This window comes from Nothobranchius furzeri, chromosome 11 (assembly GCF_043380555.1).
Source record: "Nothobranchius furzeri strain GRZ-AD chromosome 11, NfurGRZ-RIMD1, whole genome shotgun sequence".
Lineage (NCBI taxonomy): Eukaryota > Metazoa > Chordata > Actinopteri > Cyprinodontiformes > Nothobranchiidae > Nothobranchius > Nothobranchius furzeri.
In genome coordinates, this window is record NC_091751.1 from 41050860 (window position 1) to 41070725 (window position 19866).

At 41.0% G+C, this 19866-nt stretch overlaps 1 protein-coding gene across 1 annotated transcript; it reads right to left on the reverse strand.

Moving 5' to 3' along the window:
- Nucleotides 1-4484: 4484 nt before the first annotated feature.
- On the reverse strand, nucleotides 4485-18839 carry LOC107383479 (vang-like protein 2). Its single transcript, XM_015956112.3, has 8 exons — nucleotides 18757-18839; nucleotides 11773-12144; nucleotides 10883-11006; nucleotides 10186-10793; nucleotides 8988-9121; nucleotides 8736-8871; nucleotides 7342-7585; nucleotides 4485-6974 (listed from the first exon to the last, which is right to left on the reverse strand). The coding sequence occupies exons 2-8, from the start codon at nucleotides 11841-11843 to the stop codon at nucleotides 6714-6716; spliced, it is 1578 nt and encodes a 525-aa protein (XP_015811598.1). The 5' UTR covers nucleotides 11844-12144; nucleotides 18757-18839; the 3' UTR covers nucleotides 4485-6713.
- Nucleotides 18840-19866: the final 1027 nt, after the last annotated feature.

Here is a 19866-nt window from a genome sequence, read left to right on the forward strand (position 1 = left end):
TGACTCCAACATGCCTCCATCTAAATAGGATAAATTATCCTGTGTTATCTCTGTAGTTATGCTGCTATAGGCTTAGACTGCTGGAGGATACACTGACCACTTTCCACACTCGACTACTTTCTTCTACAGTCTGCTCTTTAACTGTATTATTTCCTGCAATTTCAGCTGTTAACTTTATTTTCTCTTAAGTGTTTTTCTCCCCAGAAGAAGCTACAATGATGTTCTGCTGAGCTGTGGTGGCCTCATGGAGGGGGCCATCGACTAACACACTGCTGCTAATCACTAATACATTCTCTCTCTCCTGATAATAACTTTTTGCTTTCCTTGACACTGAATGTGCTACTGCTAGTTTACACGTTTAATTATAGATTCACTAGGATAAATACAATAAAGTTTATCTCTCACCAAATAGAATATTTACTAAGACATCACAATGTAACCATAGAAACACTACTTGGTATGTATGTTGTATGTGTGTGTGTGTGTGTGTGTGTGTGTGTGTGTGTGTGTGTGTGTGTGTGTGTGTGTGTGTGTGTGTGAGAAAGAGAGAGAGAGAGAGAGAGAGAGAGAGAGAGAGAGAGAGAGAGAGAGAGAGAGAGAGAGAGAGAGAGAGAGAGATGACATTTTCTCAATTCCAGGCCTGGAGGGCTGGTATCCAGCATGTTTTAGTGTTTTTTCTGCTCCAACACACTTGATCCAGTGGTTGAATCACCTGTTCAGCAGCTCATCAGGATCTGCAGAAGCCTGTTAATCACCTGCTGACTGAAATCAGGTGTGTTGAAGCAGAGTTAAAACTAAAACCTGCTGGACACCGGCCCTCCAGGCCCAGAATGGAGTAACCCTGTTCTACAGTGAATTTCAAGCCAAAGGTGCTGAGTGATAAAAACTCTTTTACCAAGCTCAGTTTGTACAAATAGAACAACAAGTCATCTATTAAACCAAAAACCACTTCTCGTTTATTTTCTTCACTGATCCCAAAAAAAGACATTTTTATGGTATAATATTTAAAGTAAATTTAAAATGAACTCACCTGTTAGTAAAAGCAGAGTGAGGAATTTCATGAGTCCTGACTGAATTCATCTTTAGCCTAAAAGATACAAAGTTTTGTCCTAAAGTCTTTGTGTTATAAATTTGTCCTCGACAAAAATAATCTGGCCTCATGAGCCACAATTTCTATTTCAGACATATTTTACTTTTGAACAGAACTGAATAATTTGACCAGTAAAACATCAGCTCTTTTAAGAGATCTGTTTTCCTCTGACAAATAAGTGACTACAGTTACTTTCATATTCTCATCAGACTCCGCCTCTATTTATTATTGTGATTACAGTTTTTCTCAATTGCTAAAACACTAAAATCCATTGACTGAAGAAAGTTCTCAGTTGCTTGAACTGATTAAGCTAACTGTTGAGCCTGTTGTCAAAACCTTAAACAATTTCACACATTTTAGCAAAACTCTAAACGCATTCTCATTCATAAAACACATTCTGCACTCTAATGTACATGTCATCCATAACGGTAAACACAAGTGGCACACATTTACCCATAACAAGAGCACAAATGTCATTGAACACAATCAGTCAAAATAGATTTCACTTGTTTCAAATGATGTGACAACCAATATAAGCGAGTTCAGAGAGCAAACAGGTTGTTGAAGGTGGGAATGAGAAAGTGTGACAATGGATAGAAGAATTCATGTGAGAGGACGAGGACGGGTGCGTATGCGAGGTGGGGGATGAGGAAGAGGGCAAGAAAGAGAAAGAGGAGGATGAAGAGGAAGAGGAAGAGCAAGACAAAAAGTGGAAATGTCCAATGAAGTTTGAGCAACAATCATAGACCATGTTGTTGTCCATGGGCTGACATTGAGGGAAGCAGGACTTTTTAACCAGATCCTAAAATAAAAGGAATATAAACAACCTTTATCTCTAGAACAGCAGTGAGTTAATAAACTTGAAAATAAACTAGAAAGTACTGTGGTGTACTGTAAGTTTAAATGAATCCCTTCAATAAAAAAATGGGATTTAATTGTTAGAAAATGTAAAGTTTCTTTGAAGGCTGAGCAGAAAAAAGAAAACAGGAACAGGAACAGAAACTTACGGTATGTCCAGACTTCTCCTTTTCTTTAAAACTTCAGCTTAAAACCAGCTGTGAAGCAAAGGAAAACTAAAACATGAAGAAAAAACTCACTGGCAGTCTTATTAGTAAACCGAAAAAATATTTGAGAACGTAGAATTGTGAGTCTGACCAGGTGATCAGCAACACAAGAGCACCACAGGGCATGGTACTCTCACCGCTTCTTTTCCCTCTGCACACTCCAGGCTTCAAGAACAAGTCATCTGTCTTCTGCAGAAACGTTCAGACAACTCTGCAATCGTCACGTTTATCAGAGAGGGTCAAGAAACTGAGAAGCTGGAGGAGCGCTTTGTAGCATGGTGTGAGAGCAATCACCCAGTAATGTGAACAAAACAAAAATGATTGTAGATTTCAGAAGAAACAGGAAAAGGTGAAGCTCTTTTAACACCATGTGAGAGGAAGTTGAGGTGGTGGAAGGGTATAAATATAAATAAATAACAGACTGGCCTGGACATGAACAGTGAAGTCATATATGTACAAGAAGGTACAGAGTAGACTGTACGTCTTGAGGAAGCTCATGTCCTTCAAGGGATGCAGCACGAGGCTGCACATCTTCTATACATCTGCGTTGGGAGAGTGTGAGTATCACCTGCTGGGGCAGCAGCGCCAGAGCCAGGGTCCTAAAAAGGCTCAACAACCTGGTAAAGAAAGGCCAGTGCTGTTCTGGGGACTACTGTGGAACCACTGGAGATGATGCTGCAAAGAAGAATTATTCCTGAAATCATAAAACAATGGACAACCCCGAGCATCCTCTTCATGACATCATCATGCAACAAGAGCATCTTTAGTCGGAGGCTTCTTCAGACCACTACAGCAGACCCTTCTTTCTTGAAGCCTTCAGCATCTTTATCGATTCTTTAAAGATCAACTGAGATATTTATTATTAATGTTGTTTATTTAATTATTGCTTTGAAGAACGAGTTACAAACACTTAATTTCCCTCTGGGATTAAAAAAGTATTTTTGAATTTCATTTAGCCACCTCAACATTCTGTGCATGCAAAATAAAGTTTCTACAAAAAGAAGAAAAAACAAACTCTGAAACATAATTTACAATATAAGGCAGTTTTCTCTGCTCAGCATCCTGACGGCACCAAATACGTCACGCAAACGGCTTTTTAGTCATGTTGATGGTATCGTAGGTGTCAGCGGTGCGAGAGGTCAGGTCCTGCAGGACATAAAAAGACACTCAGACAGAAGTGAAGCTAAAAAACAACTTTCTCCATTCATTTCCTGCAACAAGTCTGAGTGTGATTGTGTTAGAGCCAACTGCATTAGATACATTTACAACAAAATGGTCTTTTACTATCCAAGTGCCTTTGTACGTGTCTTTTTAAACAATACAATGAGAAGTCTCACCTCATAGATGCGTCCTCCTGCAGGCTGCTTCTGTGGGATGGAAACAAAAACATCAAAAACATTTAGCTGCTGTTATGTCTGTAAAATTTACAGAAATCTCCATAGAAAGCCTTCTAGAGAAATAACTGTATTTAATGTCATTTATCAAGTTTTTTACGGTGAAGGAGCACAAAAACAACACCAGGAAGAAGAATTTGACTCTAGTGGAAACTTCCGAGGGTGAAAATAAATAAACGTTGGTTGGTGGTCAGCTTTGAGCAAACAGGAAATGAATTACTGAGGTTACGTTTTTACCTAGAACTTTTGTTTGAGGGGCCAAATACCACAAAACCAGCTCAACGCTTCTCTTCAAAAGAAAACTACTTTTTTGTTACCTCAGGATAACTGCAACTCGTCTTGCTGGATCGATACATCTAAAGAAGACATGAGAGGTTTTAAAAAGTTGTTTAACAATACTAGAATTAAAAAACTATTTTTCGTCTTACCCTCAGCCTGCAGTACAAGATGGTGAGAATGACGCCGTACAGGATGAGAACCCCATCCAAGATGTAACAGATACTCATCTCTACCAAAGGCATCTGCACATACAAGACTCATCAGACTACTCCTCATCGATGGTCATCCTCACCTCCAGCGAAGCCGTGAACGTCTCATACATCCACAGATGTTTTTAAAAAGTTCTGATCGGAGATCTCAGAGGAAGAACTCACCAGATGAAAGCTGCTTATTTGGAGTTTCTGTCTTAGCCCGTCTTTGATGAGGCACAAAGAGTGACTAAACAGGAAGTGAAGGGCTCTCTGTCCGATCTGAAGCTGTAAAAACCCACACGCTTACCACATCATCACCCTCCTTTCTTAGGAAGTTCTTCTAAAACCTTTAAAGCTTTTTCAGAGTGATGACACCTTTTCACAACCGGATTTCAGTAGAAAAGAAACCACCCATCAGTAAAAATGTCAGAAATGTCCAAATTCTGGATGCCAAAGAGAGGAGATCTAGGGAATAAATGGTTTAATGATAGAAAAATGACTAACACACTAAACAAGCTACAGTTACAAAACAGGAGGAACACATATCTACATTTCGTGTCATTTACAAACCACTTTTCTTTTTCTTTAGGTAAAAACATTCAGAAACATTTGCATCGTCATAACTTAGGCACCTTAAAATGATAGAAAACTAGTTATTTAAAAAACAAACTATTCTGAGCCCAAAAATGAGTCCGTGCATGATTTCTTTTTAAAAAATGGTGATCCGCCAGATGAGAACACGCTTTGGGTTTGACGTTTCAGACATGCAAGGGACATTCTTTCAGTTTTTTAAACCACATCCACTGGAGTGAGTTAAACAGTCGAGTTGTGGGATTAATGCAACAAATTTCCTCACATATCAACACCCTGGGAGTGTTTCAACCAGCAGAAACAGGAGTCTGATGCTCCTCCACGTCTGCAGAATAAGGCCAAAGAAGTCAGCTGCTGCTGCAGAAAGTTACAATCAGATGTCTGGTTTGGGAATTTTTTTGCATTAAATATAAAACAGGTTCAAGTGAGTGACCGGATGATGCAAAGCAGCTGAAGCAGGGCTGATTTCTTCGTATAGAATTGTTTAACAACCGTTTACTGCTGTCGGTTTAAATTATAGCCATAGATTTAGCCCTTCAACAATGACATTTTAACTTCATACATACTGAAGATGTTTAAATCTAACAAAGATGTTTTCAGACAGAAAATGTTTTTTAGTTAGAAAACTTAAATAGCACTGGTCGGCCGCATCTTATTTTCAAAACAAGGATTTAGGTTCAAAAGTTTTCTGGACCGTCTTTTCCTCATGATTTCTTGCATACTTCTGACAAAACCAAAATCAAAGAAATTATTAAAAGCATCAGATTTTATGACCTTAAAACCTATAAAATTGTGTGATTGATCATATTTTTCAGTAAGGACACCCTATTGCTGATATTTCATATTTAAATAATGAAAAAACAGCAAAATGGCCCAAAAATGGAACAGAGTTTTCAAAACTTCCTCCAAAACAAAAACTTCATTCCTTTAAGCAAAACTTAATAGCTTGGATCAGGATGTTTTTATTTAGGGTGGAAACATCCAATTCCTCTAACAGTGAAACAAAAGAGAAAAAACTAAAAGTCGAATCGGAGCTCTGCTTCTGGATATTCATCTGAAGGAGGCGGGGCTACAGATGCAGGGCTGCAGCACAGCAGAGGGATGTGCAGCAGGTTTAAATGATACATGTGGTTTTAAAAAATTAACTTTTTTTTGCAGCATTCTGAAGCTTTTTATTTGCTTTAAATAGCAGCAAGATTCATGTCGAGCAGATTGGTTGTTGTTTTTTTGCATTAAACTGTTTTGTTTTATTTTCATACAGTCAACAATTTCCACTCAAGAGCAATTCTGTCAAGTTCTCTTGTGCCTTTACAGCCCAATTTAGATTACTCCTCCATTCTATTAATTTAGAGTTCGACTCGGCAGCTATGAATAGCCTCTAGTAACCAGATAACTTAAAATTTTTGTGCAATTTTAGAGAAAATTTTTGGGTAATGCTTATTTACTTGGAAGGATTTGTTAACAATAAGAAAATACTGAACAAACCAGGTTAGATTTTCTAATCTTTATCTAAATAAAATGAAAACATTACATAAATACCAGCTGAAAATGTGTCGTGTTCCTGCTAATACGGATCCTATGAGCAAAAACTAATAACGCCATTGTAATTTACCGAAAGCTGCATGTTTAAAAACCCATCACGAGTCTGGAGTAGCAAAAAGTTAAGGAATGTAAAATCCTTTCTTCTTTACAATCACATAAAAAATGACTCACAGCACATAATGCTACATTCTGTAGGTGGAAAATGAAGTCTGTCTCGGATATAAAACCAGGTTTGTGTTGATAAAAAAAGGAAAGAACACAGAAGGAGAGGCAGAAAGCAGCAACGCGTCAGCGCCGCAGGTTGGGCCGAGCTCCAGTCTGAAACAGGAAGTGACAGCTATGATGTAACCTCCACTTCCTCTGATGTTTGTGTTGAGTCAGCACAGCAACAATGTTCAGTGGCTACAGCAAAATAAAAAGCTGATTTAAAGCCCCCTTTAGGACTTTTAAAATTTTGAACAGCGTTTGATGAAAACGTCGAGCCCTCTGTCCGTTTCCAGAGTTTGAAAAATCATCAAGCCGATCACAGTTTGACACGATAACATCTGAGGATGTCCTCGCCTCACACCGAGGTCTCCGACTGCAGCCTCATGACAAACTTGTGGCTCTTTGGGTCGATGAATTCCTCCCCAAGCCGGAGGAAGGGGAGAGGTGTCACCGTGACAACCAGGGAGAAGTCCAGGCGTCGCAGTGAGAAGACCAAACCCTGACGTAGAGCTGAGGTCACGGGCTCCTCGCTCACCAGAGTCCACTGGCGCCCCCTGCCGTTCTGCTGCTGGTACTGCATGGTGGGACCGGAGGTCAGGTATCGCTCCAGGAAGGCCTTAGGAGGAAGAGGAGGGTTAATCACCAAGGAAACAGTTTTGTTTATCTGATGCTGGAAAGTGCAAGAACTAAACTCAAGTATGAGGAAGTTAGGCTTGAAAATTAACAAATTATTTCTGATTTTTCCACTTTAAATGTGTTTTAAACTTAGGTTGCATCCAAACATAGGCAAAGATATAAAAAACATTTGTATTATCTCCAGACTCACAGTTATGTAAACTTTTCCAATATTGTGTAGAAATACTTTTTCAAAAGTGCTAAATCCTGAATGCATGTTTTATTCAAAACAGCATTCCTAATATCAGAGTGTTTATTTGGTGCAGATGACGTTTTGTTTATCTGTAAATAAAAAAAGACTGGCTCACCTTTGGCGTCATGTTGTGTGTGATGCAGAACTGCAGGTGTGTGAGGATGCTCTCCATGCTGTGGAAGCCCTGCTGCCGTGTGGTTCTGAGGTATTTTTGCATGGCCCGAGCCATCGGGGCAAAGATTGCCTGAGCTGCCTCCCGGGGGTCCATCACCTCTCTGGGGTGTTTCGGAGACGAGGCAGCCTCGTCTTCGTGGAGACGCTTGATGTGTGTGAAGGCCTCCTCCACGGCCACAACCAGCCTACAGCAAGAGAGAACTTCAGCTTAATAAACCCCAAGAGCTGCTGGAGGTTTGTCAAGCACAAAGCAGATTAACGCCGAAAACCAAAGTCTTTGTGTTCGTACACACATTCAGGTCCCCTAGAAACAACTAGATGCTAAAATTACAAAGCTATGATATATGACCCGCACTGGTTTAGCGCCTTTCTGAGTGAGAGGACTCCAAAGCGCTTTACACTACAGTGAATCACTCACGCACTCACGCTCATGAGCTACACTGTGATGGTGGCTGACCTGGGGCGCACTGACGAGGCGAGGCTGCCGTGTGCAGGTGCCACCAATACGTCCGACCACCAGGAAGGATGGGTGACGCGTGTTGCCCAATGACATGACTGCTACAGACTGAACGGGATTTGAATCTGTAACCGTCCAGTTACAAGGTGGGAATTCAACTCCTCTACCACCGTCGCCCCAGACTCATACACCGTTTTACGTTTTCATCACCAATCTTTTCTACGAAATATCCTCTCGGTTACTTTTGCGTCATTTCTCAAATGTTGCCAAGAGCAAAATTAAGCAGCTTCTACATTTTTCACAGACTTACATCATAAACAATTTTCTATAGGGAGGAGGAAGACAAAGAACAAGAAGAAGTAAAGTACTTTATATTTTTGGAACATTTTAGAGAAAGCTGAACACAAACTACTTTATAGTTTCTACTTTTTATGAACCTTTACTGATTTAAATATTATGTTAAAACTGAAAAGTAGGGAATCTCACTTATTTAGTGTAAAAAAGGTAAAAATCACCATCAAGCAAAACAAGTTTGAAATTTCCAATGTTCCTTTAGAGAAAGTTTAGTTTGTTTAAAATAAAATAAAAACAACCAGGATCAAAACTCTGATCCATGGCTGAAAGGAAATGCGTTTATTCTGCTGGTTTGTTGTTTCCAGCTGCCATTCCTTTCACCAAACAAAAACAGTGATTTCACAGGAACTAAAACAAAGAGGGCGTGTGAGGATAGGACTAATGATGAAGGCTTAAGGCAGAATTTACATGATCGAGGGATGTTAATGACATCCTGACCATCCAGACCAGACCGAACGCATCAAGCATGCCACTACACGTCTGCTTGTTTTACATTCAGCAGACAAAAGGAGAACGTGTCTAACCTGGCCTTGCGTTTGCGGACCCTGCGCTCCATCTCCGCCTCCTCGTAGTAATATTCGTTGTGGGAGTTGTCTCTCCTCCTGGCAGCGGCTGCTATCATGGCCCGGGATTGGCCCGTGGAGTTATTAGTGGTGTTTTCTACAAGACACGACATGCAGAAGGGCAGATTTAGAGGATCGCATGTCAGGCATAATGCCCTCATCTCTACCTCACAGGTAGAGAAAACTGATTTCAGGAAACTGTTAAAGACTCACCGTCCAGGGAGTAAACCTTGAATCCGGTCATCTTCTTGGACAGGATGGACTTGGGAAGGTTGAGGGTGGCAGGATTGTAGACAGGGAAGTCGCTGTAGTAACGATCCAACACCCAGACAGCTGCACGTTGGATGCTACAACACAGCGCCAGTTAGCTCAGATCAAACATCAGCTGCTGACAGACACACGCTCCGAGAAGAATTAAAGATTCCTTGTTAATTACAGCTAATTACAAGGAAACATTCAGATAAAGAATCATCGTAAGGAGGAGGCTCGTCCTCCAGGGGCTGAAGTCAGAGAGAAGACAAACAAACCAGCGCTGGTTAGGAACTTTAATCATAGGATGTTCTAAAGGGATTCACTCAGACTAAACAAGCGTGTGTGCAGAGACAGTTAGAATGTTTCTGCCGCATTCCTGCATAAACACACCAGAACATTTACTGGGAAGTCTTACAAAACACCGCTGGGGACGAAACCGTAACTTTCTCCCCAACAGTTTAAGATGGAGTAAGACATCAGAGCTCTAATGAAATAATTAAAAAATGATAAAATACTCATTAAACATGCATTATTTGTGCAGACAAGTCCTAGGATGATGACACAATTAGGATGGTGCAGCTTGTAATCATGTAAATAAAACAACTACAAATTATTTATTGGATATAACTGTTAGAACAAGACATGTATTATTATTATTATTATTATTATTATTAATAATAATAATGTAATTGCTTATATGTTGTATATAACATACCAAACTTGTCATTTAAATAAGAAAAAACAATTGTTTATGTTTAAAACTGCAGTAAAGTTACTGGATGGAGGCACATTTTCATATAAATATTTTAAAGGTTCATCTAAAAGGGTTAAAGTCCAGTCCAACTACACTCATGTAAACAGGGATGAATATTTCTATGACCCTCTAGGTACTAAAAGCAAATCTGCATGTAAAAAAGACTTGAGGTTATTTTTGCTTTGCCAAGAAAAACTTTGGACATGAGCCGACTTAGACCCAAAACACAGGCAGATGTTCAACTCTCACATCTGGATTTTGGAAAGGGATGTAACACATGACAGTTAGATTCTATTACTAAATAAAGTAGGTGGAAATGGATTTTAATGTAATGACTGTAGCAGCTCAGATGAGATTAGTGTTAAAACGAACCCTCTCCTTTAACTTTGATGGTCAGCTACACACCTGAGGTGGCCAATGTTGTAGAACTTGCTGGCTCCATCCGTGCTCCGGACCACCTTAAGGCAGAAGGCCGGCTGCAGGTGTCGGACCTCCAGCAGAACCAGAGCCAGGTACTGGATGAAGAGCAGGGCGTCCACCAGCGAGGCAGCGTACTCCACGATCCCCCTGTAGTCCCTCTCCCTGGGCTCCAGCACCCGCACGCCGTAGAACAACCAGTAAGACGCCACAAACAGGAACACCAGCACCATCAGCAGGCAACGGAAGACGAAGAAACGTGGGAAGGTGGCATGTGGAGGCCGGAGGAACAGCGCCCAAGAGGAGATGAGCAGTACCAGGAGCTTAAAGGCGAGGGACACGTAGAGGCCTTCGCAGGGCGTCCCGCAGGACTCGAGGGCATCACGCCACAGGACCTGCGGGAGGATGAGGAAGGCTAGAGGCGTGACCAGAGCGAAGAAACTCAGGCAGCCTCCGAGTGCCGGCCCGATGAAGCGCTTGCACTCCAATGGAGTGGTCTCCTCCAAATCCTTGGTGAGGCGAGTCAGGTCCTCGTTGGAGATGCTGTGCTCGGAGGTTCCAGTGACGACGGTCGTGGTTTCCCCCCAGTTATCATCCTGCAGGATGAAGATGAGAGTGGGGTTTATATTACTAAATAATAATAGCTTAATAAGGCCAATAACAAATATCTGAGCGCAAGTCCAACCCGTTCATCTCCTCGGGTCGACTCGGCATCCAGGAGCGGTTCTCCAGGCGTCTGTATGGTGACTGATTTGTCTCCACGGCTGCTGCTGTCTCGACTCTTCGAGCGGTGGCGATCCCTCCGGTCCCTAAAGACACACGGACACATACGCACGCGCACACACACACACACACACACACACACACACACACACACACACACACACACACACACACACACACACACACACACACACACACACACACGGTAAAAAGGAAAATAGAAGATAAGACACGATCCCATGTGTGGTATTCTTCCAGAATTTTAATTGTAAGTTTAAAAACAAACAGGTCCAACTCTCCTAATGCTTTCAGCTCAGTAACTTCATTAGAAATAAATATATGCAAAATATTTATAATCACATTCATCTGAGTCTGTATTCTTTACAGTGTGCTTTGATGTTTGGAGCTGCAGGATCTGAACGTATAAAAATGTGCCAACAAAAAAAACAGAAATCTTTAAAATAATGAGTTTTTATATTTTTACATGAAACCTGACAAATAAACTATTTCCATAAGAATGGTCCGAAGTTCCATGCACACTCCTAAACCGTTCAGAAAATCGTTTCCAGAAGAGTTGAAGTCATCCTACAGATTAGTAATGGGTCGTCCCAAAGCCTTTGGTACAACAGTGAGATTTAGAACATGAAAATCTGTGAAATAATCCATTCTAGAGGGAAAATGACATTTGTCTTAATGTTCTCTTCTTAATCCTGCATGATTCAGGTGCACTTTCCAAGATCTTACTGCCTGTTTTCATCAAAACATTTCATCTGAACTTAACCAAACAGAACTAAACGAACATCCTCCAGCTCTTCAACACCAAAAAACAAACCCACCGCTGTTTTCTCTCACCTGTGCTTGCGGGAGCTCCGCGAGTGGGACGACTTGTAGGAGTAGCCCGAGTACTGTGACTCGTTGTCCATGTCTCGGGTCAGCGGCGAGTGGGCTTTACGAGCCCCGCCTCCTCCTCCCGCCGTGCCGTGCTGATCGCCCACTTCCCTCAGCTGGCTCTTGCGGTCAGAGATGGACTTGGTGGAGAGAGCCAGAGGCAGCTTGAGCAGGTCAACCTTGCTCCTGAGGGAATCTATCTTGGAGGCCGAGGAGGGTGAACGGGGGATGAGAAGGGGGAGGTGGGAGAGAGGGGGAGGCGACGGAGGAGAAGAGGGATGGGAGAGGATGATGGGTAGGAGTGTCGCTGCAGGGCAGAGATGAAGTCGTTGAGATCTGAAAGGAAAAAGAGAAAAAACTGGAACTTTGTGCTTCAGATGGTGTTTTATGTCACATGGAAACACTCCTAATATTCTCAGATTACCTGCATGCTACTTTATTTCTCAGATATACTTTTTATTTAATGAAAATGGGTATTTAACAATGTACGCAGCTAAATGTTGGACATGCTTCCAGATTTTAAGAGCATAGATTAAATTGTTTTTTTAAGCATGACTGGATTTTGAAGGAAACTTGGGAATGAGATCAGGTTTCAGGAGAAGAGGTGACTCTTTAGGAGTTTGTGTTTATGGTCCACTGAGGCAGCTGGAGGTCCCAGCTGGACAGACGGAGTGCTGTGCTCCATCCACACCCACACCCATTAACCCCTCAAACGCAGGCTTTTAGTTTCACTGCGCGTCTTTAGATCATGTCTTCCAGGTCTCGGCTGAGGTTAATCATTACACGACTGTATCTCCTCTCTGAGAAGCCATCCGTGGCTTCGGTTAGCTGTGGCACAATGGCGGCCATACTGGATTACGTTGTTGACACTAAACTTGTTTGCCCTCTCTCAGCCTCGCACCAGCTCACATTCCCTCCCTCACACCCCGTGTCCCCTGGGAAACGAGGCCTCTCCGCTGCCATGGCGATGAAAAAGGGTGTTCAGACGGAAGAAGCAGAGATTGGCGGTGGACGGTTGCAGTGGAAACCTGACCTCACGCCGGCCTCTGCCAGATCGTTGTCCACGCCGGAGGAAGATCTCCAAAATAAAAAGTGCTGGCATGACGGATGTCGGGCTGTCAAACGCTGGTTAACGGATAATGAGTGGGCGTGGCTCACCGGCTTTGATTGGCGCTCTGTGGGAAACGGAGGGTCATTAGCTTCCATCACTCTCACTCAAGGTTTAGTTTGCTGTGGTTTCTACGCTCCATCAGCACCACTCAGTTTAAAATCAACTTTTACTCAAACCCAGACAATCAGTGGGATTTCTCCAAGTTTACAAATGTTTCTTTAGACTGGAAAACTTCAGCAGAGCCCTGCAGGGATGTGAAAAAACCTCAAGCACATCTCCATTCCAAACCACAACACTCAGATGACTAACAGCCTGCCGCCCCAGCAGAATCAGACCACGCTTTTAAGAGAAAATATGACAACTCTGCAGCAGAAAATTAGCCCTCTGCTAATTATGTCAAACATCAGGCAGAAATAAACTCATTAAGGAGCATCTAGGTCCAATCTCTGCTCTGATTTGGGGCGTCTCGTGCAGAGAGGCAGCCAAAGTGGAGATTTTGTTTCTCAGCCAGGGCATATGCATGTTAGTGATTGGTGGAGAGGACTCCCGACATTCCCAGACAAGCTGCACATCTTCAGGCACGCTACAAGTTAAACGTAAACAGTATTTCATTCCAATAGTTGAATCTTGGCCTTCTAGAGGCTCAAACATTCCCCGGAATAACAATGTTGTCGGGCATGGATGTTTATCCTGCAGCCTCATAAAAACAACAGTTAAGTAATAATTACAACCGTGATTCAAATCAGAGACGTTTGTGTTTATTGGCTGCATCTGTGATTTCTGCATGAGAGCATTTCTGTTTGCATGTCAACACAAATACCAGCATGACTGTTAACATTAGAGGCTTCAAAGACTGCAACAGTAAATTAGGTCCAAGAGGTGTCAGTCTGAAGGTCCGTTTAGGACTTTATGTAAAGTTTTTCAGTCAGAAGTACAAAATCATAAATGCTTTGCCTCAAGAAAACTGAGTTTGTTCAGGAATTTCAGGGATCAGGGCTTTTCCAAAGGCAGCTGCGCCGAGGATCTCCATCATCCAGGACGAAGCTCGGAGGAGAGCATCTTCATCTCAGCATCAAAAGGAGTCGGCTGAGGCGGCCCAGTGCTGCTGCAGAATCCAGTTTAAATGAATATTATCTTTCCTGAGTAACATCTGCATAATGAATGCTTAAAAGACCTTATTTTCGACTGGAATCCCTTTTTATTTTCCAGTTTTGCATATTTAATACTTGGTAAGTTATTTGATTTGTTTGATTAACTTTAATTAGATATCTGGTTGGAACACTGAGCGGTTCACACAATTCAAAATTAACAGTTGGTGAAATTCAGTGTTCAAACCCTAAATGAACTTAAGAAATTTTGTTTATCAACTCATGTTTTCAGTGATGTTTTAGCATGTAAATAAGGTGGAAAACGTCTAGATGTCGGCCATAAAAACTGGCCACAAAAATCGTCTGACCACAGCCTCTACCTATCGAGATCGGCAACGGAAAAACCCAGATCGGTCAACCTCTAATCAAAACACAGCGTGAATAACGACCAATCAGAAACTCTGGTTTTATTTTTGCACCACAATGCACTATTGCCAAGCAGCAATTAAAAAAGAACACATGTCCATGAACTCACCCCCGCTAAGCACCAAGTCATGTGAATTTTATGCTCTGTTTAATATAATTCTGAGATAATAAACAAAAACCAGCGCCTGCAGGTCTGTGTAGACAAAAAAACCAGAATCAGAGCTGATGACGGACCACAGCACAATAGCCCAGAACACAGTCATCACGTGTAAATACATCCTGAGCAGCACACGCTGAATCTTCTGCTCCTGCAGCCTGACAGAAAGCAGGTTTATTAGATTACCTGAACTGGTCTGGATGCTCTCAGAAGGCAACTCACAGCATGAATAGAGTGTTTTCTGCAGAGCAATGATCAGATCTAAATATAGCTGTGTGCAGTCTGCACTAACAAGTTATTTCTCCTTGCAGAAACAGATACATGCATGTCATTTTTGAGCCATCAGTGGATTCTCGAGGCCATTTTGGTTTGGAAAAGCCCTCCAGACAAAATCTGGCAAATAATTGACTTAACCGTGTCTTGTGTGCTCCTAATTTTACTTAAAATGGCAAACATTTCCCAGAAGTACTCCAAATATAGCACAGAATTAGACACAAATTATCAATATTTGCAGCTTAAACAAGATCATTAGAGTATTAAATGGCACAATGCTTCAAAGTAATGAATAATAATAATACAAGAAGCATATAGGTAGTTGTGCTACTGGTTGAAATCTGATTTCCTGATGTTTTTACCCAAAATATGTCATAATAGTAGCTGATAGACAAATCCTCACAAATCTAGTTCATATCCTGTCTCATCTCAGGGCAACTTCCAATCATGACGCCCTCATTTAATGCAGATGGGAGCAGCAGAAGGTCTGTCTGTGTAACCAGATCTCGTCTCAAGCTTACCTGCTCTGAAATTAAACAAAAGCCAGACTCAACAAAAGGAACTGGTCTGAAATAACAGAACGTATTTCACGTTTGATGTAAATTCGAGTTGCTGTGAGTTAATTTTCAAACCTGCAGCTCAGCGAGTCATCGATGCTGTTGGACTGTGACCCTGGCTCTTCTGAATGAGCCCCGGCTCACCTGGTCTGTCTGCCTCTAAACCTGCGAGTGAGAATGACACATTACTCGATCTACAGAAGGTGTGGTCCGCTGGTGAGAGGGATAATGTTTCCTATTCATCTGTCTGTCCTTTAGCCTGCCTGAAAGGCTGCACCAGCAGGACTCTTAGTTTGCTCGAGTTTAATCTCTAGTCTGAGATTAAACCCATCCTCCTGGTGACACGACTGCAACGCTGTTTGATGATACCATGTGCATCATCAAACAGCAGCAAAATCATGTTTCCTAAAGCTAAAGTTGTTCAAACTACAGAACTAACTGGAATACATGAGCTAAACCTCTCAGGTCTACTCCTTTAAATTAATCCAAGAACAAAATACACACGTCTCATAAATCAAACGACCAACTTTATACGAACAGGAAGCACCAACAAATTAACAACATAAATGTCTTCACTTTATTTTGTTTCCATGATCGTGTTTTAAAAATCACAGAAACGTGAAATTTTTAAGATTGGAGCCATTTGGTTGCACTCAACCTAGCCGTTAGCTCATCAGTCATGAGGGATGTAGAGAAGGTTTCTCTAAACAGAGGCTGTTCAAGAAGTAAAAGGTAAAAATTATTTCACTTTCACACAAAATCACTTCTAAATATCCCGTTAAGGGATCTTGGTCACCTCTGACGATTAGTGTTTAACATAATAAAAAGCTGTTAATCAAGCTTAAATGGCTTTGAGGCGATATATTTCCTTATTCATTCTAGTAGCTAGTTTACATCTTTAATGCTGTTTTTAACCTTTTATTCATCTTATTCAGCTCTTTATTCATCAGAGCTACTTCTACTTTAAGTTATTATTTATCTTGATCATGATTCTGAAAGTAATCCTAATAAAACCCCTTTAAACCTTCAAATCATGTGTTATTTTTGTGTCTCCAGCCTTGTGGCGTTCATTTCCAGCAGATGCGTGTCTTTTTAATTGCCTCCGATTCCCCAAAAGACAAAAAAGAAATCAAGCTGTCATCAAATGTTTAAAGCTGCTGGCTGCATGACAGCAGCTGTCAGAGAGCGACAGCAAGCCAGGACATCTCTGAAACAACCATCTCCGCTTCGCCGGCCAACTGTGAAAATAAGCGTGCACACACCCTGACTCCAACAGGGGAAGAGGCTCATCAGTGCATCAGCCCCCCCCCCCCCCCCAACACACACACACACACACACTATGAGCAAACTTCAGCTGGTGTGTGTGTGTGTGTGTGTGTGTGTGTGTGACTGGGTTTGTGAGCTTTAATCAACAGGGTCTTCCTCTTTTAGTTATCAAATCCAAGCGAAGTAACAGAAGCAGGAAGTGTTTCAAAGAGATGGGCCTGGTTTGGTTTCACAACCAACAGCTGTTATTGATTTATTTCTTATTTCTAATAAATTAGAAGCTTCTTGTCTTCAAAAGCCAAAATATTTTATATTTTACCACAAAAGTCTGACTTTAGAACCATTTCCTACCTCGGAACAATAAAAGCTCTCCACAACAGTTTCTCAACCCTAATATTTAATTATTAATCTACTGAATAGTTTAAGAAAAGAAACAATAATTCATTAAAAAAATATTTAAACAATATATTGTGTTAAATATCAACAATAACCGGTCCTACTTTGTATTTAATCCTTCATTATTCATTCCTGAAATCCCAGAAATTTTTGTATAAGTATTAAATATTTCAGACTAAACCCGATTCTAAATGATTACGTCTCTTATAGACAACACGCCTTATTTCTAATCTCATTAATGAAGCAAACACACAGAAAAATAAATTTTACTTCACTTCCATAATTAAGTTATATTTTTATTTCTCTGTGATTTTGTTGAGTGAGTTAAACGGTTTTAGGACCATATTTCTGTTCATCAGTGTAATTTAGATGTTTGTGTTATATAATTGATTTTCACTCACTGACCCATGTTTGACACAATAAATAAACTATATGCCAAAACCTATAATGAGAAGTATTTTTATAGAAATGCAAAACGATGTGATTAGATTATTTAAAGTTTAACTGCCGCTTTTTAGAAATGACTATAAAGCCACTTTATTTAGACATTAAATTTGAGTTTTGCAACTTAATTTTTATAACCCAGGACTGGTTTTATCAGGACGATGGAGCTGAAAAACTCTACTTTAAAGATTTATATCCTAATTGATGTATTTTGGACAAACTTCTTTCATGTTTTATTAAGGAAAGGGAACAGTTAACTAAAGTTTAATCCTGGATTATGACACATCAGAAACATTTATACCTTAAGTTTTGTTAATAAACAGTTAAAGTTGCTTTTACTGTCCTTGCTGGCCTCTCTCTGTTTGATTATTAAAATAATCTAAGTGACACCATGTGGTGGTTTATAAACACCTTTCGTAACCTGGTTGTTTTTTCTTGAAAACAAAAAGCAGAATGTGTTTTTTATCATGAAATGAAGAATAAACAGCAGGTATTTATGTCTGGCTCACTGGAGCTGAGGTAATCTGGGCCTGTTTCCCTGATGCAGCACCATTATCCTGTTACAGTTTGGGTTTCACACTTAAAAGCAAAGATAAATTAAAGGTTTCTGGGCACATGCATAGCTGAACTGTTGGAACACAGATCCAGAGTCAAGCTGCATGAATAATTCTCAGGACTTACTGCGTGGATCAACAGCTTTAGGGGGGAACATAAAGAGTTGTCCGACCTACAAAATCAAAAAGGAGGGTGTAGTAGAGACGCAGGACAATAGGAGACACCCAGGGCCCACTGGAAGCGTCCTGGAGCCAAATGATCCAAATACTCGGTTCCGTTCTTCCCTGATTCTCACTCCAGAACGGGACGCGCTCACTAAAATGAATGGAGGCTGTGAAAATTCAAACCCTTCGGCCTAGAACCCGAACCGGACGCACGCTCGTTCCCTCCAGGCGCGTCTGCCTGTCGCTCTAATAAAAACCGACGCGCGTTATTTAAGCGTAAAATCGGTCCAGAAACACTACGTGGCCTGCCTGCGGACAATAGCCCCGACTAGAGTCCCGAACGTCCCTGTGGTTTAGAAAAAAGAAAAGGCGACCATCGCGTCCTGTAGACCATTGTTTGGATCAGAAACCGGAGATCTCACCGGAGCGCCACCGAAACCTCCGCGTTCTCACCGCACACATGTGCCAAGATACAGCCGAACACATTCACGCAGAAAGATGGACTACTTACTTATTCCAGATCGTCCATTCAGGTATTTTCTCACTTTCCACTTTCTCTCCAATGCCGTAGCACCGTTTGCCCCGCCTCCGCCCCGGACTGGCCCCTCCCACGTTACCCCTCACCCTCAACACCACCCTCCGGGAGGTGGGGGGGGGGGGGGGGGGGGGACGGTCATGCTACTTCAGCCCAATTTAGACATTACTGCGTAAATGTAAGAAAGATACATCTTACTTAATATATTAAATAAAACTGTCCATCCCAAAGATCAGAATTCCAAGGATCTATGAGATATCGTTCATAGATGTGTGTGTGTGTGTGTGTGTGTGTGTGTGTGTGTGTGTGTGTGTGTGTGTGTGTGTGTGTGTGAATATTTGTTTATATTTCTGTAGTTTTGCAGATTTGGTCTTAACTAAACTGAATATTACATCTAATAACATGAAATAACACGAAAAGCATTTCATAAAATGGTGTGTAATAAATCTTGTTGTTTTTCATTTAATAAACTTAATATTGTAAATTTTTGAGCTAATCTCTTTCATTTTATCTTTGCTCCTGTTGAGGCTTTTTTCATCCAAGGCAGAGCAAAGAAGCAAAAATCAGTCATGAATTGTTTTTCAATCCATAATTAAATCTAGCAGATCATTTTCCATACTTTTATAAATACGTCTTTTCTACCTTTACAAAATCGTGTTTATATATTTTTAATAAAGTATTTCCTACTAGCATGCTTTTACCCCTCTCATATTTATATTTTGTCAGGAAAACTCAATGAGATACATCTTATTTCATTTAATAACATCCATTCATGCAAACACAAGCTTCGTGATTTCTCTTAATAATTTTAACCTCTGCTGCTTTCTGCATGTGGAGCTGCAGACCTGTCTTAAGCTGAAAGTTACATTTTAGATTTTAGAATTAAACTGCCACCATTTGTGACCGACCAATTTATAATTAGACCACTAAAATGTAAAATTTTGTCCTCAGAATTAAGATTTATGTATTTTTCTTTGATGTTGCTCATTTGAAGTCTCTCCAGGAAAACTCCAGAAACAAATGTCTGACATTCAAGCCTTTTCGGTGCTGGCTGGTGTCCAAGAGCCTATTTTATGTATTCTGCTA

Excerpts from the sequence above, each read along its gene's own strand:
- LOC107383479 (XM_015956112.3), bottom strand. The coding sequence starts at position 11,843 with ATGGACAACGAGTCACAGTACTCGGGCTACTCCTACAAGTCGTCCCAC. Across the intron at positions 11,007-11,772 it reads CGGAGCTCCCGCAAGCACAG|GGACCGGAGGGATCGCCACC; the intron begins GTGAGAGAAAAC and ends GTGTGTCTTTAG. Across the intron at positions 10,794-10,882 it reads CGACCCGAGGAGATGAACGG|GATGATAACTGGGGGGAAAC; the intron begins GTTGGACTTGCG and ends TTCATCCTGCAG.